Here is a 21925-nt window from a genome sequence, read left to right as displayed (position 1 = left end):
CACCATTTGCAGTTGCTGAAGTTGGTACAACAGGGTCATCTGTTGAGGGTTTATTGGTGAGGTTAAAAGTGCAGGGTTCAGACCAATGTTTTTTGCTGCAAACTGCAAGAGCTGTGCTTGAACCTGGAGGAGAGAAGGAGGCAGAGGGGACACTCGTCAGCACCACACCTTTACTAGAGCAGGCGGGGAAGACAAGGCAGTAGAATGAAGGCCGAGAGAGGAGGAGGAGGGGGAGAGAGAGAGAGAGAGAGAGAGAGAGAGAGAGAGAGAGAGAGAGAGAGAGAGAGAAAGAGAATCAAGAGGACATTTCACCAGACATTTCTGTCATCACACGTTTCCTTTTGAAAGCGGTTTGATAAAAATATGCAAACGTCTCACCTTCGTGGTCATAAGCAGAATGTTCAAAAGCATATTTTAATGTAGAAAATCAGTGGCGTTCCTCATTCCTCGCGCAATATAAGAAAATGTCATAATTTTTTTTTAAGTATTAAATTAAGAGGCAGATGTGATCAAGTTGAACCCTTTCACTGCCACACTACCAAATGGTTAACCCTTTCACTGCAACAGTACATAAGGTTAACCCTTTCACTGCCACATGGCAACAGGTTGACCCTTTCACTACCACACTACAGAAGGTTAACCCTTTACTATCACACTACACACGGTTGGTAGTGTGGTAGTGAAAGGGTTAAGAAGAAATTCCAGCATTGGTCAGGCCCTAATGTGTTTGTGTATTCGTGTGTGTGGTTTGTTTAGTGTGTGTCGTGTACCTGAGGGGAGAGAAACTGAGGCACTTGAGCGCGTAGACTAGGCTGGGAGGAGCTGAGAGCTGGCACTGGTGGCTGGGGAGGCTGCTGCTGCTGCATGGCCCGGACTTGTGCTGCTCCGCTACCGCCAAACATTCCACTCGGCATCTACACACACACACGCACGCACGCACACACACACGCACGCGCACACACACACAATCAAAGGTCTAGCTTTTCTTTTCGCAAAATGGACCAAATCTTGAGTGCACAGTATATCTGAGCATTAACACATTGGGCGCCGGGCATTGTGCCCATCATTATACCCAGTCTGCCAGCGCTGTGAGCCTATGGAGATGTTTACCTTCTTTGCAGGGCTATAACTTTTTAAATATTATAGCTATATCTGCATTACTATGGCCCATTCAACATCGATTATCTATCGTTCCGGATGTGGGAACGTTATATTTTTTCATTCATACATTGTTGTGTTACTAGCGTCGAGAATATAAGTATGTTTTTAAGCTTTTCTGCTGTAATTCCAAAAACGCTGGTTATAGGCCTTGATGCATATGATAGATTATCGATTGGCGTTTCTTTCCTATACACGCTATATTAAAAAATTCAAATGTATATGATCGGTATACATTATGCTTCATCATGCGTGAAGGAAAGGGGGGGGGGGGTCGTTTATAATTCCTTGATCGTCAGTAACGGCTTTATTTAGTATGGGTTGATATATTGATCAGACTGATTGCAAAACAAAGAGATGGACAATCGGGCTGAAAATAACGTTAGTGTCCTTTTACCGTTCGCCGATGAGACTGGAGGAAAAAGATCCCAATTATTTGACATCGATGGCGCACAATGTGTTAATATATATTATTATAATAATTTATTATTATACGATATTTTGGTGAGGATGTGCAGCAAGTTGAGTGGATTTTGAGAGGAAAGATTAACTCGTAGGGAAAAAACGAGGCCTGCCCCTCAAATAGACCACGTTTTCATAATCGTTTGGTCGCAGGGAGAGAAAAATATTCCAAATCGGGAGCTGCGCCTTGTCAAAGTATACTGTAGGTCAGTATGGCTGGACTGTGTAGGAAAAGCTAGAGGACCTTTAATTTGAAATGACGGACACAGGAAGTGGGTGGTGACACTGACTCAGGTCAGCAGCACAGCAGTCAGTCAGTCGGGGACAGATGTTCACGTTACACAGCTGGTCCCCGCGGTTATTATTATTATTAGACTTGGATTAAATATTCCCTCGCCACGGATATGTCGCAGACTGATTGCAGTACCTGAAAACCAAAATATTTCATTTGGAAAACGGAATAATACAACATGGACCTCAAACGCTAAGCTAACGTTACTCCAGAAACCATGTTAACACCAGCAACATTTTTGATACGTGCGGCGTGCCAATGGTGGCACTCGTGTCTGCGTTGCCGACCCCTGTTCTACACACAAGGCTACTGCGGGGGGCGCTACATTCTGAGACCGTCACGGCACCGGAGACCAGCTGCTCAACGTCACAGAAACAAACGAGATGTAAGAATGATTGCTCCGTGAATAATAGGACTTAACCATGGAATCCAATTGCCTAACGTTTGCCACTTAGCATGGCCGCTCTAACGTTAAATAGCCTAGATAAATATATGGTCAATATGCCATTAGGCGTAAGTTATCCAAGTGTTCGTGGGAACTGGGGAAGCTAAATTAGCTTGCATGTTTAACCTAATGTACATTTCTCTCTCTCTCTGACGTAGAGTTTGGTGGTGTCGTTAACAGGCGACTCACTTAATGCATGCTGTGCACTTGTAAAAATTATATTTTAAAGGCTCATCATTACGGGTTTGTATTTATCTGTAATGTAGCAATGTTACTTATAACATTATTTCTCAGCCCTGGAACCCAAACAATTTTCTGATGCCCCAAAAAAGAAATACATATTTAATAATGATAATTATTTCTTATTATAATCATAAACGTGCGACAACCAGTCGACTTAATGAACTGACTATTGGTCGACCAGGAAAATCTTTAGCCCTATTTCCAAAAATTGGAAATAATTCGAATAATATTGGCTTACATCTTCATAAGTCAAAAGTAAAACTAAATGTTTTTGAGGCACTGTGAACTGAACATAAGCCTCCATGATACGTATTTAATTTTTTTTATCCACTTTTTCTCCTTATTTTTCTCCCATCCCAATTTGCTGTTTCCAATTCTCCCCTCCCGTCTTAAACGTTGCTCGCATATGCCCCCCACTGGTCGGTTGTAGGGAGGATAGAAGCCTTGCATCACGTGTCCCCTCCGGTACACGAGGAGGCAGCCTGTCACATCTTTTCAACTGCAAGCGCGGACTCTCATTGGCGAGGTGTAACGTGTGGGAGGCTCACACTACCCCCGCCATTTCCTGTCTCTGCTGTGCAGGCGTCCCCCAACCGACCTGTAGGAGTCGCTGTCCACAACGTCCAGATTACCACCCATCGACTTCCACCCGCTGACTCTGCCAATTGAGCCAGTATGACGGCCGGCTCAAGCCGGAGGCAACGCCGAGAGCCGGATTCGAACCCGGTGTCTCTTGTGTTGGTGACAAGCGCAATGTCCGCTGCGCCACCCAGCCGCTTCATGATACGTCTTTGTATAGTAAATATGTATTGTAAACTAAAAGACCCTGAACATGTAAATAACACGGTGAAACGGTAAAATATGATCTCGTTTTTTTGGCAAACTGTGACAGGCAGCTTGGGGTTACACACTGTGGATTCTTGTTATAAAGTTAAGCCAGTGACAGGCAGCCTGGGGTTACACTGTGGATTCTTGTTATAAAGCCAGTGACAGGCAGCCTGGGGTTACACTGTGGATTCTTGTTATAAAGCCAGTGACAGGCAGCTTGGGGTTACACACTGTGGATTCTTGTTATAAAGCCAGTGACAGGCAGCCTGGGGTTACACTGTGGATTCTTGTTATAAAGCCAGTGACAGGCAGCCTGGGGTTACACTGTGGATTCTTGTTATAAAGCCAATGACAGGCAGCTTGGGGTTACACTGTGGATTCTTGTTATAAAGCCAGTGACAGGCAGCTTGGGGTCACACTGTGGATTCTTGTTATAAAGCCAGTGACAGGCAGCCTGGGGTCACACTGTGGATTCTTGTTATAAAGCCAGTGACAGGCAGCTTGGGGTCACACTGTGGATTCTTGTTATAAAGCCAGTGACAGGCAGCCTGGGGTCACACTGTGGATTCTTGTTATAAAGCCAGTGACAGGCAGCTTGGGGTCACACTGTGGATTCTTGTTATAAAGCCAGTGACAGGCAGCTTGGGGTTACACTGTGGATTCTTGTTAAAAAGCCAGGGTTACACTAGGAGTTCCTATGATGACAGGCCCTGTTACAGCGCCTTTGTTCAGGTTTCAAGGACAGTCTGTGGGTTTTCTGGGCCGAGGCTGCTCCTCGGGGGGGGGGGGGATATTTGATAGAACTCTACGATCCAGTTTCAATGGGCACTTCAGGCAAGGTCGTACACACACAAAAACACTAGAGTGAGGTAGAACAGCGGAGGCTCGGGGGGGGGGGGGGGGGGGGGGGGGGGTAAGAGTGTGTGGGTGTGTGTGTGGGGGGGGGGGGGATGACGAATATATTAAATATATATTTTTCTTCTTTTTCTTCAGTACCATATAAGCCTGCTGTAGATTCCACCCCCTGTATGTGTGTGTATTCAAGTGCATTCATGTACAGTATATATTAGGGATGTCCGATATTATCGGCCTACCGATATTGGCATTAAAATGTGATATCGGAAATGATCGGTATCGGTTTTAATTTAAATTTTTTTATTTAACCTTTATTTACCCAGGCAGGCAAGTCAGAACACATTCTGATATTTTTTATTGTCAAAAGTATGCATAATGTTGTGTTAATTCCACGACAAGAGATATGTAATGTTAATTACCTGAAATTATTCCGTTTTGGGGGGGGGGGGGGGGGGGGGGGACCCTGCATATATCGGTATCGGAAATTAAGAGTTGGACAATATCGGTATAGGTAAAAAAGCCAATATCGAACATCCCTAGTATATATTTATTTATTTGTTTGTGTGTATGCAAGTGCATTCATGTATATATTTATTTATTTGTATGTGTGTGTGTGTATTCAAGTGCATTCATGTATATATGTATTTATTTGTATGTGTGTGTGTGTGTTCAAGTGCATTCATGTATATATTTATTTATTTGAGTGGTTTACAACTGTACACTAAAAAGTACTCTACTGGTTTACGATTGTACTCTTAAATGTACTCTACTGGTTTACGATTGTACTCTTAAAAGTACTCTGTTTTACAAGTGAGGGTGTTTTGTGTTTGCACCAGCCTCTCCCTACATTCATTTCACAACACTGCAGTGAAAAAGTTGAGTGGTACTAGTACTAAAAAAAAAACGCTACAGAAGTGCAGCCAGTCATGTGCGAGAGTGAGAGCGCTCGTTACCTGTCTGTTGTTCAAGTTTTGCATGGCCAGCCCCGGGTTGCCCTGCCCCAGGCCCTGGCCAGGCAGACTGCTGTTGACCAGGGGCAGCTTCAGGCCGGGGGAAGGCAGAAACGGTGAGGGGGAGGAGTCATCCGAGAGCATACCATCCTGGACCAATGAGAGAGCGAGAAAGAAATAATGTTAGAAATAAAGTTGAACCCTCTCTCTGCTACACTTGGCTCCACCAGGTGTGGATGAGGTGTGGCGACTGGGTCAGTGGGTCAGGGTGGTACCTTATCGAGGAAGGGGCTGCGGTCCGAGCAGTCTTTGGAGAGGGCAGGGGGGCGGCACACCTGGGGCTTGTTCATGCCGTTGCTGTAGTCGGACATGCCCATACCCCTCTTATCCAGCTCAGTCTTCTTCTCCAAGAGGGCGCCTGGGAGAAGGCAGGACGGACACACTGGGATTGGTACAGGGAGGCATCCATAACACTTTCTCAATGTCAGTCAGAGAGCTTAACTTTAAAGTGGTCATCTTTATTTTTGGCGACATCTATTGGTGATAAGCGGTCTTTGTGTTTCTTTTATGTTTTTGCATACTGTAACTTTGTACCCATTCTATCCATTACATATTGTAACTTTGTACCCATCCTATCCATTACATATTGTAGCTTTGTAACCATCCTGTGGATGCCAATTTCTCAAGAATAATTTGGGGATTATTTTAACCCTTCCAGAACCCCCCTCCCAAACACACACACACACACACACACACGTCAGTGGAACATACTCATGGCCTGGTCCAGGTTCATGTTGTTGCTCTTCAGGGCCTCCTCAGCGGGATCTCTCTGTAACAGAGCATGGGGACAACAGCATGATAACCAACTTAAAAACTCAAGCTACCGGAGGTGTTCAAATGTCATTAAAATACAACATTAAGTCCATGACATTTCGATCTGGTTAAGTCAGCTGAAAACAGAGACGGCTTGGTGGCCTTGGGTAAAATGCAACGCAAATCAGTCATGATGACGGATATTTGACACAGAGCCTCAGAATACCACAAGAGAGGTCCTATTACTATTATCAAGTGTAATACATTAATAAGGCTGAGACGATATGCCATTTGGAAGAATCTATAAATCGGGACAAAATTATCGATAAATATTTATTATAATTTTTATTTTGTATTCATATTTTTTAAGTTATTTTATTACTCGAGATGTTGCCACACTTCAGACGGCATCTTCCTGATCGCTACTGGCAGCGGGCTCAGCACGACTCGCTGTCGTGGGACAACTAAAACTACAGTGAGTGCATGTGACACACACACACACGAACTAGCGTTAAATGATTTGTTTTTTCTTTTTTAAGAAAAAAGTATTTTAAACTTTATTATTATATATTTTTTTACACATGCAAAAAAATCGATAAGTGACGGCACTTATCGATTTCACGCAGTTATCGATAAATCGATAAGTGGTCTCAGCCTTACACATTAAAATATCTTAATACAAATAAACCATAGTCAGTGTATCTTTCACCTACCGGGAAACCCATGTCAGTCAGCTGTTTGATGAGACGGTTCATTATCCAGGTCTCATCTGGCTTGTTGCCCATCTTCCCCTGTACACACATACAACACACAGAAGTACAGAAAATTCTAGTTTAGCCAACTAGTGCCCGTTTCTAGGTGGTCCACATTCATTAGCCTTCATTTCAATTAAGACTGGACTGAGCCAACCTGAACTGAGGAATGTGTGTGTGTGGCTACAGCCAAACTCTAGAAGTGCTGTTGAATAAACTCAGTATATGTGCCAGTAGGTTTTACAGGAAAGATAGAAAAGGTGAACCAATACCATTTTTGCTGACCAAGTACAAATAGACCCTTGTACTGTTTGTAAATAATGACGACGATTTGGGATGTGCACTCAGTTTGATTTTGGCAGTCTCCAGGGACTGTGGATGAAACTATGCCACGTCTGATGACCATCTCCGTACAATCGCTTTCATCCAGAATGTCCCTGGAGTCTCTCCCTAAAATGGGTTAACCGTCTGTAGTGTGGTAGTGAAAGGGTTAACCTTCTGTAGTGTGGTAGTGAAAGGGTTAACCCGTTGTCGTGTGGCAGTGAAAGGGTTAAGTATGGCTGCCCCCATGTTTCATGTAATCAATGGTCTATCTACCCCATAATGCAAAGAGTGTAATCTATTGGTGTAATGGTGTACCAGTGGTAAGGTGTCTGCTGTCTGACCTTGCTTGGTAATGGTGTACCAGTGGTAAGGTGTCTGCTGTCTGACCTTGCTTGGTAATGGTGTACCAGTGGTAAGGTGTCTGACCTTGCTTGGTAATGGTGTACCAGTGGTAAGGTGTCTGACCTTGCTTGGTAATGGTGTACCAGTGGTAAGGTGTCTGCTGTCTGACCTTGCTTGGTAATGGTGTACCAGTGGTAAGGTGTCTGCTGTCTGACCTTGCTTGGTAATGGTGTACCAGTGGTAAGGTGTCTGCTGTCTGACCTTGCTTGGTAATGGTGTACCAGTGGTAAGGTGTCTGCTGTCTGACCTTGCTTGGTAATGGTGTACCAGTGGTAAGGTGTCTGCTGTCTGACCTTGCTTGGTAATGGTGTACCAGTGGTAAGGTGTCTGACCTTGCTTGGTAATGGTGTACCAGTGGTAAGGTGTCTGACCTTGCTTGGTAATGGTGTACCAGTGGTAAGGTGTCTGCTGTCTGACCTTGCTTGGTAATGGTGTACCAGTGGTAAGGTGTCTGACCTTGCTTGGTAATGGTGTACCAGTGGTAAGGTGTCTGACCTTGCTTGGTAATGGTGTACCAGTGGTAAGGTGTCTGACCTTGCTTGGTAATGGTGTACCAGTGGTAAGGTGTCTTGACCTTGCTTGGTAATGGTGTACCAGTGGTAAGGTGTCTGCTGTCTGACCTTGCTTGGTAATGGTGTACCAGTGGTAAGGTGTCTCCTGTCTGACCTTGCTTGGTAATGGTGTACCAGTGGTAAGGTGTCTCCTGTCTGACCTTGCTTGGGATCTTCTTGGGTCCATTGCTCCATGAGTTACAGGAAGAGCTGCTCTCCTGGGAGGTGGGGCTGCTCCACATGTCGCCGTCGTCAGCGTCCCATTGGTTAGTCGACATGCCCATCTCCTCCCCTCCGCCCCCCCAGCTGTCTTGCATAGGTTTAGGGCCTGAGAGATAAGAGAAACATTTTGTGAAAAAGAAATCAAACTTAACACTTTAAGTGCCGAAAACGTGTTTAGGCGTCCTTCCCCGCCATGCTCAAGTTGCCGAGGACGCCGTAACTCGTCTTTAATATCAATATTTCAAAAATCTGTGATCGGAATCATATTTTCCATCCGCAGCCTTCACACACAGTTCTGAGCTCCTCTCAAACCTCTAGCGGTTCAAGAGTGCCATCTGGTGGCCGATCGGCAGAAGCGCCAAACAGGAAGTTATGTGGTTGAAGTGCTGATCGTCCATATTACTTCCGGGCACTCTCTATAGGTCCCGGGACTCGATCTCGACACAATACATAGCGATCCGTTGCCAATAACTCGATAAACAACATGATTTGGACGTATATACTATTATACAACCTGGAAATAGATCGCGTATTTCTACATCCCATAATAGGAATATTTCAGTTCCACGCTCATCGTCCAACGGCGCGAGGAAGATACGGTAAGATTCAGCGTTATTTTTGAACGTGTTCGATATAAACTGCTCTGATGATCATATCACCCACACTAGATGAATGATATAACGCTGCCCACGGAATTATAAACGATCCCCCGCCCATCCGGTCATCATCAGATGATACGTAGAAACTTCTAGAAGTACGTCCAATTGAAATTTTTGATCTCGCACAGATTCCTACCAAACTGTATTTCATCATCAATATAATGCATTTGGGGCTATAAATCACGTTCTGGAGAAAGCTGCAGAAAGAGATGAAAACATACTTATACTTTAGACCATATTTTACTATGAATATGTGAATGAAAAAGTTTAACGTTGCTACACAATGAACAATACATATAGGACCTTGAATGGGCCCTAATAATGGCAATTTAGCAATAGAATTTAAAAAGTTATAGCCCTGCAAAGAAGGGGAACTTTTCCATAGACAAATAGAGCTGGCAAGGGATGGTATATCATGAATTTAGCCTTAGGCAATCAAAGTGTTAATCAACTCAATCAGTCTGAAAAATGTATCCACCACATTGTAGCCATACAATATTTTTAGTGCCAGCAAAACCCCTTAAGTCCGAGATGCAAAAATTAGTGATTTAACTTAATCCTGGGACACACTAATGAAACTATAAGTCAACTCTTATGAGGACTGAACAGAAGTAGTGATGTGATCGATTTTAGGTTCCCACCTTTAGTCTTGGAAACCAAGCAGTGACATTCTCAGTCTTACCACATGGGGCCAGTGTTGCCATTTGACACCCTCCATTCCTTCAAAGCCTTTCTCCACGGAGACAATTCAGACCAACAGCAAAAAAAAAAAAGACCAAGTGAAGCGTGGAATTGCTTTAATCCCAGCAACACCTCCAGCAGAACTACAAAAGCTTTTAAAATCAAAACAGATGGAAAAATGTCTGAAGGAACTTCCTGTACTTGTTGACATATTTGTACACACTGGTATTTAGCCTCTGGGCCGTGGCTTGCAGGCGTGGTCCAGTCGGACCCATATCGAGTGTCGAATCCCCAAGCGAGCCGGCAACAGCACAATAGAAAGCTGAAGTGGAGGTGGACACCTCACTATGGTTTTCCATGGTTTCAATGTGTACGCAACACTGGTAGTAGCATGGTTGTATGCAGTGCAGCACGCAACATATGAAATCAAACCTGATTCAACGTCATTCTGCCGTGAGCTGGGCTTATGCACACATTATAGCAAAACAATTACTTGGCCAGGGATGGAAGGAATTCCCTCGTCGTCTGATAGCTGCTTCAACAGCACCGACCATATTCCTGCCTTATTCACTTTATTGATGAAGTACTCGCTTCTTACTAATACACTGCTCTTTACCAAAGAGGGGAGCACCTTATTTATTTGCACTGCTCTTAATTTATTGAACAGTTGTTTTCAGCTGCTGCTGCTTCTTTGACACAATTTCTTTGGTACAGTCTGTCGTTTGTTTTTATCGCTTGTTTTTATTGAGAGAAGCCAATGCAATATTTCGTCGTACCTGGAAGTATAACAACAATAAAGATCATTCTTATTCTATTATTTTTGACCAGGCTACATCGATTCCCCTGAGATAATTCCCGATTTGGTTTTTAGCTTTCATATAAGACTGTGGGTGTTACCCGTCTTGCAGGGTGCAGGGCCTGGGGGTCCGTTGGGCCTGCCGTAGGGTCCGGAGGGCTCGTGGCCTCCATCTGCCCATGGGGGGACACCACCAGAGGACTTGCCCCAGGCCGAGGTGCCGTTGTCCACGGCCGAGGACGGGGCAGCCGGCTCCCCCCAGGCCGGCTCAGATTTGGGCTGGGTGCTGGGAAGCTCCCCCCAACCTGAGAGGGAGAAGAGAGCAGTGGAAGAGAGAGAGAGAGCAGTGGAAGAGACACGTAGGAGATTGATATCAGATTTCCAAGCTACTCCGTTTCACATTAACACATTGGACGCCAGACCCGGGTTAACTCGCCTAACGTTGGGCGCCAAACCAGAGAAAAGTCGGGTTTTCATCGTTATTTCTTTTATTTGATATTTCCCTTCATAATTCATCCATCCAGCCTGATGTTATCATTGGGAATGGGTCTGACATCGCAAACGTCCAATACCGCCGTCTAACGCCTTGCGGCCACTATTGCACTCCATTTGAAACGATGTGGCTTGGTGTCTGGGCCGAGCTGCGGCGTGCGTGCGGGGTCTAAATACTCGGGCAAGACAAGCGGTTATAACGGATGCATCGATGAGGGTCACCCCCCCCCCCCGTTCATGTTCAATGCTGGATTACGTTGGAAACACGATCGCGATCGTGACGTACCTGGGTACGTGGGTTGGTCATTACCATTATTACTGTATTTATGACACCTTCTGAACATCAGGTTAGTATATTTAATGTGTTGTGTTTTGTATGTGATGTGTGTGTGTGTGAACATGAGAGCTAATGCTGTCTCTTTCTCTCCCTGTCAGGTGACACTGAAGAGTGCTGATTGCCTAATGAATGACAGCTGATGGCAATCACCTCGAGAGGGGCGGGTAGACAAATACCTGACAGCACACACACGTCTGGGCGCCTCATTCTGTCAATTGCCAGTGACCAGAGAAGAGTGAGGTTGCCATTGTTTGCCACTGTGGTGGAATTGATACTGTGCTTATCTACTGCTTCGGGTGGACTAAAGTACTAGTATATGTATATAGATATTGTTGGCCTCTGCGCCACTCCTCCATTGGAGTAAGTATTCTCTTGTTGGCTTTAGGCCTAATCCCACTGAGTGTGGAATTGTACCTTTGGTACCTTTGCTGGGGGTTTTCCCAGTACCAACCTCTGGCTGGTTGGTGAGTGTCTGTGGGCGCTTATCTAGTTTACTTTATTATTATACTTACCTTGTTTGTTCTCCCCTTACCCTTCTCCCTGTTTGTTAATTGTTTGTGGGTTGTTTTTTCCCTTTGCTACATATTCATATATCAAGTGGAGGTTTGAATTCCTGCCACAGGATAATAAATATAATTTACTATTTTTGGAACAACGTCTTGTGTTTATTATTACCTACCTGCCCGGGACTATTTTTAAAGCATTTACTGAGAGAGGCTGTTTCTGTTCACGTACAGCCTGCTCCAGCTACTATTCTGTGCGGTCGTTAGACCTTTGTACGTGACATGGGGGCTCGTTAGTTTGCACAATTGTATAGTTCCTTGTTGTTATGTGACATGTGGACTTGTCGATTGGAGCGTGTCAGGTAGGTTGCGTTTTTTTCATTTGGTAAGTTATATTATTATATATCCATTTTTCCGTGCTGCACACTTGACTGTTGTAAACCATTGTTGTAAGTTATGCTCTTAACCATTCTATTTTTTTCCACATAGGTAAAGGGTGGATCACCTGCTTTGGTTAGAGGGAGGGGGGCACGCGTCGTCTATTCCGGTGGAGTGCGCAATGAAATCGGTAAGCGACTGAAGATATGTGTAGTCCTCATTCCGCTAGGGAAGTAGTTTAGACGGGGTAGTTAGTGTTACCCAGTGTGATCCTAGTTAGGTGATTAGAACCGACATTTATTGTTTTCATGAATGTTAGATGTGGATATTAAATCGAATTGGTCAGGTTGTCATACTGCATAATGTGGCTGTTGAGTGTTGCACAGGGACATTATTGAGTACTATAGGTGAGTGGCTATTTTGTGGGGCTTATTGAAGTCTGATTTGTTGTAGTATTGTGGGTAGTATTGTGTGTTGCTACGGCAGTATACTTTCTTTCATAAACTGTATACTGTATACAGAGTACAGAGTGCAGAGTGCAGAGTGCAGAGTACAGAGTGCAGAGTGCAGAGTGCAGAGTGCAGAGTATAGATTTTTTTCATGAGTAGAGCTATGGAGGTTTGTGATCAGGATGTTGGTGTGTCGGATCCTGAGAGTTTTGACTCTGCACTAGGTTCAGACCATGGTTCTACTACTTCTGCTGGTGAGTTGAGCGCACTGAGCGCTGAGCTGCGTTTAGCCTGTCTAGAGGAGAGGGCGGCTTTGCGCAGGGAGGATAGAGAAGAGAGAAAGGAGGAGAGAGACTGGGAAGAGAGGAAGGAGGTGAGAGACAAGGAGGAGAGAGACAGAGAGAGAGACAGGCTGGAGAGAAAGGAGGAGAGAGACAGGCTGGAGAGAAAGGAGGTGGCTGATAGGGAATTTCAATTGGCGATGAGGAAACTGGAGTTGGAGTGTGGTGACGCTAAACGTAGCACCACTTCCTCTCCAGTACTTTCCGACTCCCAGGCACCCTTTGATATTAGCCAGCATATGTCCTTGGTTCCTCCCTTTCATGAGTCTAGAGTGGAGGTGTTCTTTTCTACGTTTGAACGCATCGCGCAGGCTCTGTGTTGGCCAGTGGGCATGTGGGCAGTTATGTTGCGATGCAGGCTCACAGGGAAGGCACAAGAAGCGCATGCCGCGTTGTCATTTGATGACGGCTTAAACTATGAGTGTGTGAAAAGCGCTGTCTTGCGTGTGTACGAATTGGTACCGGAAGCATACAGGCAGCATTTTCGCAACCGCCGTAAGTCTCCTTCCCAAACCCATGTTGATTTCTCCCAGGAGGAGAGACTTAATTTTGATCGGTGGTGTTCTGCGTGTAAGGTAAAAGACTTTGCATCATTGAGTGAATTGGTACTTATGGAGCAGTTCAAAGCCACCCTGCCAGTCCAAACTGTGCTCTATTTACATGGGCAGGGGGTGTCAACACTCCGACAGGCTGCGATTTCGGCAGATGAGTTTGAATGGTCACGCAAACGTGTTTCTGTACGTCCTAATGTATGTGGTGAAGGTGGCTCATTCACTCCTCGTGAGTCAGCGTTCCAGCCACGCTCACCGCCGTCTAAGAGACCGGTGGTGTGTAATTATTGTAAAAAGACGGGCCATGTGGTAAAAAGATGTCATACGCTGAGGAAGCGACAGGAGAAAAATGGGTCAGCCCAGAAACCAAAAGGTGTGGGGGTTGATTTTATCATGGGGAACGATATCGCTGGGGAGAGTGTGATCCCTGTGTTGGAGGTTGAAAGCGCTCCATTGACTGACTTGTGTTGTGATGAATTGATTAATAATCACCCCAATGTTTTTTCTACTTGTGTTGTCACCAAGGCACAGGAGAGGAAGCGAACTCAGGCTTTGACGTTGAGTGACTCTGTCGGTGACGAGGCTATCGCTGAGGACAGGGGGGCATCTATTGGCGAGATGGAAAAGGTTGCTGTAAGTAGCGTTCAGGGGGAGCTGGTAATTCCCGAGGTTGCTGACGTACCATTGCCACTGGGACGTCAAGCATTGATCACTACTCAGCACAATGTTTCCTCAAGCTGGTTGGCACAAATGGCAGCGGCCAGTGGCCTGTGAGGAGGGGGAATTAGTGTTCCGGCCATTACCAAAGTTCTGATTTGAGTGACACCATTTTGGGTCCTGTTGATGTTATTTTTACTGCCACCATTTTGGATCCTGATCATGTTATTTTTACTGCCACCATTTTGGATCCTGACCATGTTATTTTTGTGACGCCATTTTGAAAGGAGATGGGCGCTGTGATGGTGCCAGGGCAATGTGCTGATTTTTGTTTCCCTGTGTGCTGTCTTGTTAAGCGCGATGAGCTGATTTTTTGTGCTTTATTTGTTTTCCCAGGAAGTTTCCAGTTTGTTGTCTCCTGTTGACAGGACGGTATCGGCGGAGCGGCCTGTCAAAGTAGAGGTTGTTGTTGTTTCTGTTTTCCCTGGTGTGTGGTACTAATCGGATGTTGGGTAATAAGTAATAATGTTTTGCTAACCCTACAGGTTCGCTCTTATGGGGGATCCGATAATTCTTTCCCTGCGATCAGAGCGTGTCTGTAATGTACTGTGTAACGTATTCCGTTGGTGGCGATCGAAGCATAGAAACCCCCCGCCCCCCCCCTTTCATGCATGATGAAACATAATACCGATAATCTAGCGTTGATTTCAGATTGATTATTGATCCAGGCGAGGAATGGCACGATTTTTAATGAAATGCAGTAAAACGCTGTTTGGCTGCGTTTCCTGGGATTACACAGAATTACTCTAAAACTATACTCATATTCACCACGGTATAAAACGGAAATATATGGATGAAAAAAGTATATTTTTTGCATCTTGACCGGAAGAAACTCAATGACAATCGACTATGTTATTAGATCCATAGCTATAATATTTAATATAGTTTTAGTACTGCAAACACCGGCATTTATCCCCATTGAACAAAGCGCTGGCACACACGGCCATACGCCCACAGCGACCTCTGGCGCTGAACCTGTTAAAGAGGGTACGACAAATAAACTCATACATCCAGCTCGATTAGTCTTAGTAGCTCTAATACAGTACATGAGATATTTTTTTCTTTCCATCTTTTTCTCCCATCCAAATTTAGTCATTATGCCAATTCCCTTCTTGGTCATTGTGTGCATTGCCCTACTGTCGGTCTGGGGAGGGTGTAGACGATCACATGCCTCCTCCGATACATGTGGAGTCGCCATCCGCTCTTCACCCGAGGAGCGAGGAGTTTCACTGGGAGAAGAGTCTCTGCAGTGGTAGGCGAGTGCTTAGACCTCTACGCTACCCAGCCGCACCTACAGTACATGTGCGTGCAAGACACCTTTTATCTTGTTTTCAGTGTTTTCATTAACCATCTCTCTCATCCTGAACCACTTCATAACAAATCAACGCACTACCTAATTATATCCCTACACAAATGCTCCACGTTCAATTAAACTTGTGTGCTGTAGTGCTTTCTGAAGCCTGTGTGCTGTAGTGCTTTCTGAAGCCTGTGTGCTGTAGTGCTTTCTGAAGCCTGTGTGCTGTAGTGCTTTCTGAAGCCTGTGTGCTGTAGTGCTTTCTGAAGCCTGTGTGCTGTAGTGCTTTCTGAAGCCTGTGTGCTGTAGTGCTTTCTGAAGCCTGTGTGCTGTAGTGCTTTCTGAAGCCTGTGTGCTGTAGTGCTTTCTGAAGCCTGTGTGGTGAAACCTGTATGGTGTGCTGTAGTGTTTTCTGAAGCCTGTGTGCTGTAGTGCTTTCTGAAGCCTGTGTGCTGTAGTGCTTTCTGAAGCCTGTGTGCTGTAGTGCTTTCTGAAGCCTGTGTGGTGAAACCTGTATGGTGTGCTGTAGTGTTTTCTGAAGCCTGTGTGCTGTAGTGCTTTCTGAAGCATGTATGGTGAAACCTGTATGGTGTGCGGACTTTCAGTGGCGAGGAGTAACGCGTGGGAGGCTCACGCTGCCCCCGATACTTCCTGTCTCTGCTGTGCAGGCGTCACCCAACCGACCTGTAGGAGTCGCTGTCCACAACGTCCACGCATTATTTCTCTCTCTACGCTCATAGTGAGGGGGGCGTACTAGCGTAGGTCAGTGGCCAATCAGAGCGCAAAACGGGAACCAGGAAACACGAACCGGTTGGTAAAAGCATAGACGCAGTCTGGCCTGCCAGGCACTGGAGATGCGATGTGTGCAGCCAAACTGCTGGCCTGCACCCTGTGTGTGTGTGTGTGTCTCTCTATCTCTCTCTCTCTCTCTCTCTCTCTCGAACTCAGCAACCTCTCACTGCATCTCCAATTCCTCTTTTCCTTGGCTGATGCGAAGGAGACTGCGGTGTGTGTGTGTGTGTGTGTATGTAAGTAGCTGTTCATTAGTTAAGCTGGTGCAGCACACAGTCAAAACAGCAGGGGGCACTGGTCTCATTCAAAGTCATATTATGATGAGAGCAGAGGAGGGCCAGTATATAATGTCAAGGCTTTGCTATGTCTATATGGATGGCCTTTTGTCTTTGCTGTCGCTTGTTTGAACTGGCTGCAGTGTTAACTAGAGCCTGTTACCGAGTATTCATTATCCATCTAGGGCTATTGAGATCCTCACACCATGTCCGACAGTATCTGGTTAATAATCATAATGACAGAATTATATTGAAGAATAATCCGGGTGCGTTAATAGCTTGCTTTGTGGTATTATCATACAGAATCCATAGTGAAAACTGAGTCTCTAACACCATTCCTCATCTAGTGGATTACTAACGTTTAGCTGAAAATCCTATACCACAACAAAGTCAGATTTGTGGGGTGTTATGAATATCTGCCTCAAAGTCATGTCGACAACCATGCATTGTTACATAGTGTGACAAACCTTAAATGGGTTTTGTAGGCCATTGAGCGGAGAAACCTTCTAAGCACATTAAGGATTGTATAGACTTTCAAGTCAAGGAAAATAAATGAAAGCAAAACAGCAAAATTGCACTTGAAAGCTTTTCACATCAGTGACCTCATCCTGGTCGTCTCGGGTGTCTCACCTGGGTTGGCGAGGGGGGGTCTGCTCTGCGGGCCACCACCCTGGTGCGGGGCTGCTGTAGGTGACCCATTGTTGTTGCCATGGTGCTGCTGTGGGTGTGCCGGGGGCTGGCCGTGATGCGGGTGGTGGTGCATGTGGTGGGAGTGGTTGTGGTGGTGATTGTTGTTACCAGGGCCGACGGAGTGATTGTTGTTGTTGGGCATCGTCATTCCGCCGTTCTTATTGGGCGGGGGGCCATGGCCATTGCCTTGGTGTCCATCGGGGTTCTTGCGGTCCCACATGTTGGTCTTGTTGTAGGCGGTGGGGTCTCCCCAGGTGGACGTGCCATCGTCAATCTCCATCTTACGGCGGATGGATGGAGGGGAGGGCTCTTCCCAGCCAGTGGATTCCGTCCCCTGGTCCTGCTTGCCGCCTCCGCTTCCTCCACTTCCTCCACTTCCTCCGCCGCTTCCACCGCTTCCACCGCCTCCTCCACCGCCGCTCCACCCGGAGCTGTTCTGCTTCACAGAGCTGGGGCCTCCCCAGGAGCCCATGCGGCCTCCCCCTGCGCTGCCGCTGCCTTCCCCTGTGCTGCCTCCCCCTGCGCTGCCGCTGCCTTCCCCTGCGCTGCCGCTGCTGCTTTCCTGTGGTTTGGAGGAACCCCAGCCTCCTTGTGCTGGGCCATTGGTTCGTGGCGGGGTCTCCCCCCAGCTGTTACCGCTCACAGCAGGGGCAGTCTTCCCCCAGCCTCCCCCTCCATTTCCTCCTCTGGGGCTGTCCTTCCATCCACCATTCCCTCCACCATTCCCTCCTCCGTTCCCTCCACCGCTCCCTCCTCCGTTCCCTCCTCCGTTCCCTCCTCCGTTCCCTCCTCCGTTCCCTCCTCCGTTCCCTCCTCCGTGTCCGTTCCCTCCACCGTGCCCTCCTCCATTCCCTCCTCCATTCCCTCCTCCGTGTCCGTGCCCTCCTCCGTGTCCGTGCCCTCCACCATTCCCTCCTCCGTGCCCTCCTCCATTCCCTCCTCCGTGCCCTCCTCCGTGTCCGTGCCCTCCTCCGTGCCCTCCTCCATTCCCTCCTCCGTGTCCGTGCCCTCCTCCGTGCCCTCCCCCGCTCCCTCCACGGTGCCCTCCACCATTCCCTCCACCGTTCCCTCCACCGTGCCCTCCTCCGTGCCCTCCTCCGTTCCCTCCTCCGTTCCCTCCACCGTTCCCTCCACCGTTCCCTCCACCGTGCCCTCCTCCGTGCCCTCCTCCGTTCCCTCCTCCGTTCCCTCCACCGTTCCCTCCTCCGTTCCCTCCACCGTTCCCTCCACCGTTCCCTCCACCGTTCCCTCCACCGTTCCCTCCACCGCTCCCTCCACCGTTCCCTCCACCGTGCCCTCCTCCGTTCCCTCCTCCGTGCCCTCCTCCGTGCCTTCCCTCTCCTTCCCACATGCCGGTGGAAGTGCCGTTCTTCTTGACTTCCGGCTCACCCCACTCTCCTGTGTTGGAGCCATTGGACCCCCCGCTGCCGTTGGAACCCCCGCTGTGGGAGGTCTTGGGCCCTTCTCCCCAGCTCACGGGCTGGCTCTTGGCTGAACCATCATCCCAGTGAGGAGACTTGTTCTCTGAGCCATAGGACGGAGTGCCTCCATTCTTGGGGCCATTGGTAGACATGGGTTCCCCCCAGCTGCTTGTGGTGCCATTGGGGGCCTTGCTTAGTGGCTGTGGAGGGTCCCCCCAACCAGAGCTGGGCTGGACCGCCTGGGGCGGAGGGGCTCCCCAGCCCGACTGTCCGCCAGGGCTAGGGCCATCGCTCTTCCCCCCAGACCCGGCTCCCCAGCCAGAGGACGACTGTCCGCCAGGGCTAGGGCCATCGCTCTTCCCCCCAGACCCGGCTCCCCAGCCAGAGGACGACTGTCCGCCAGGGCTAGGGCCATCGTTCTTCCCCCCAGACCCGGCTCCCCAGCCAGAGGACGACTGTCCACCAGGGCTAGGGCCATCGCTCTTCCCCCCAGACCCGGCTCCCCAGCCAGAGGACGACTGTCCACCAGGGCTAGGGCCATCGCTCTTCCCCCCAGACCCGGCTCCCCAGCCAGAGGACGACTGTCCACCAGGGCTAGGGCCATCGCTCTTCCCCCCAGACCCGGCTCCCCAGCCAGAGGACGACTGTCCGCCAGGGCTAGGACCATCGCTCTTCCCCCCAGACCCGGCTCCCCAGCCAGAGGACGACTGTCCACCAGGGCTAGGGCCATCGCTCTTCCCCCCAGACCCGGGCCTTTGGCTGGAGCCCAGGTTGGGGTCGACGGTACTTCCGTTGGTAGACGAGGGTCCGCTGTTGGAGCTGGAACTCCCCCAGTTGTCGGAGACGGTGTCGCTCTTCCCGCCGTCCGAGCTGGCTTCCTCCATTTCCCAGACGGTGTGCTGGCGGACCGGCGTCTGCCCCCAGCCCGTGTTGCACAGCACCCTGGGGTCCATGTCCGGGCGGGGCAGCGCGGGGGGGACGTCCATGCTGGAGGACCTCTCCATCTGATGAGCGCGGCCGTCGCTGCTGTCCCCGCTGCCCTCGCTGGCCGGGGTCGCGGCGGGCTTCTGGCCCCAGGAGCTCGGCTGCTGCTGCTGCTGCTGCTCCTGGCCTGAACCAGAGCTGCCGGCGTCGGCCGAGTCCCAGCCTTTGGACCCGTCTCCCCCTGCCGAGGATTTCCCCCAATCGCCGCCCCAGCCGCCGCTACCACTACTGCCACCCCCGCTGCCTTGGCGACCCCAGGCCGAGAGGCCTCCTCCAGAGGGAGTCGAGTCCCAGCCGGAGTCCTTTGAGAATCGGCGGCGGCCTTGTTGGCGTCTCCGCTCCCCCACACCGAGCCGCCCGCGGCGTCCCCGTTGAGCTGGAGGACTCCGTGGGAGACTGGCCGCCCCAGCCGGGCAGCCCGTGGATGGGACTCATGGGCTCCTGAGCTTGCTGCTGCTTGGCGTGGTTTGGTCCGTCGGTGTTCAGGCCGGCCGGCTCCATGCTGAAGGACACGCTGGCCGAAGGGTGCTGCTGATCGCTGCCGTCGGGGCTCATCACTCCGCCCCAACCTCCTCCGCCTGAAGAATCCCCTCCTCCCAGAATGCCGTTGCCCATTTTTCCGTTCATGCCGGGCGGGAGGGGTGAAGAGTTGGACACCCCGTTGGAGGAGCCCATGCCGCCGCCTCCCCCGCCCTCGTGGCCAAGGACCGGCCAGGCCGAGGGGTTGGCGTTGGGGTTGAGGTTCAAGTTAAAGTTGGGAGAGCCGCCCCAGCTATTGGGCGCCCCGACACGGCCTCCTCCATTCATACCGTCCTGCTTCCCGTCGGATGACCACCCTCTGCTGCCGCCTATAGCGCTGCCGCCCCGGGGCCGGTCATCATGCTGGTGTTGGCCTTGAGAGAGGAGTAGTGGGGCCTGCTGGCCTGCGGCCCCTGTGGCCATACTCATGGAGCTGCTGCTACTGCTGCCGGTGGTTGTAGCGATAGCGGCGGTGTCTGGGTTAGAGTCAGCCCAGCCCGAGGGGCATCCTTCCTGAGGGCGCCGGGCGGCTCGGGTCACTACCGCGGTTGCCGGACGGCCAGGTGTCGGTGTCGCTGCCGTTGGTGATCACTTGGTCCCAGCTGGATGATCGGGCGTTGATTGGCGGTGAAGCTCCCCAGTGGGAGTTCTCATACTGAGGACCCGGACCACACGCCCGGAGGGAAACGTCTGGAGAGAGGATGAGGGAGGGAGGGAGAGAGGGAGGGAGAGAGGGAGGGAGGGAGAGAGAGGACAAGGAGGGAGGGAGAGAGGGAGGGAGAGAGGACGAGGAGGGAGGGAGAGAGGGAGGGAGAGAGGACGAGGAGGGAGACGGGGGAGGGAGAGGAGGAGGGAGGGAGGGAGGGAGGGAGGGGGAGGGAGGGAGGGAGGGAGGGAGGGAGGGGAGGGAGACGAGGAGGGAGGGAGGGGAGGGAGAGGAGGGAGGGAGGGAGGGAGGGAGAGGACGAGGAGGGTGGGAGGGGAGGGAGGGAGGGAGGGAGGGAGAGGAGATAGGACGAGGAGGGGGGGGGGGAGGGAGAGGAGGGAGGAGAGGACGAGGAGGGAGGGAGAGAGGACGAGGAGGGAGAGGGGGGAGGGAGAGGAGGGGAGGGGGGGAGGGAGAGGAGGGAGGGAGGGAGGGGGGAGGGAGAGGGAGAGAGGACGAGGAGGGAGGGAGAGAGGACGAGGAGGGAGAGGGGGGAGGGAGAGGAGGGAGGGAGGGAGGGGGGGGGAGGGAGAGGAGGGAGAGGAGGGAGAGAGGACGAGGATGGAGGGAGAGAGAGAGAGGGACGGAGGGAGGAAAGAAATGGTGAGAGAGAGAGAGAGAGAGAGAGAGGGGAGGGGGTGGTGGAGGGAAGAGAAAAAAGGAGATTAGGTTAGACCATGTAATACACTGCCCCTTCAGCATCCGGGACCTATTCTATCTGTGGTTACTGCTAGAAATCAGACATGGCAGGAGGAGATGGTCACACGCTGCACACACCCCGACACACAATCAGAATGCACAGCCAAGCATGCTGCATGTCATATCAGCTATGGCACATATATCCCGCCGCACTGCCGTAGCCAGCCAGACGGAAACACAGCGAGATGGAGCCCTCCCTCTTCCCATCTCCTCCCTTATATTCTCCCACTCTCCTCCCTCTCTCTTCATCTCCTTCTCCTCCCTTATTCTCCCACTCTTCTCTCTCTCTCTCTCTCCTTATCCTCCCTTATATTCTCCCACTCTTCTCTCTCCGTCTCCCTCTC

The 21925-nt window shown here is 49.8% G+C and overlaps 1 protein-coding gene across 1 annotated transcript; it reads right to left on the bottom strand.

Moving 5' to 3' along the window:
* Nucleotides 1-6: 6 nt before the first annotated feature.
* LOC311247789 (uncharacterized protein) lies at nt 7-20754 on the bottom strand (the record flags this gene model as incomplete). The annotated part of the gene is given in 13 exon segments (XM_084338788.1): nt 7-123; nt 771-914; nt 5237-5383; nt 5509-5651; nt 6005-6062; nt 6760-6837; nt 8237-8403; nt 10535-10738; nt 17193-19965; nt 19968-20038; nt 20041-20523; nt 20526-20568; nt 20570-20754. Coding segments are annotated over 13 exon segments (4464 nt in total), but the record flags the coding sequence as incomplete, so codon positions are not given.
* Nucleotides 20755-21925: the final 1171 nt, after the last annotated feature.

This window comes from Notolepis coatsorum (assembly GCF_963971535.1).
Source record: "Notolepis coatsorum genome assembly, contig: SCAFFOLD_2671, whole genome shotgun sequence".
NCBI lineage: Eukaryota > Metazoa > Chordata > Actinopteri > Aulopiformes > Paralepididae > Notolepis > Notolepis coatsorum.
The sequence above is the reverse complement of the archived record's forward strand: the minus strand, read 5'-3'. Positions and strand labels throughout refer to the sequence as shown.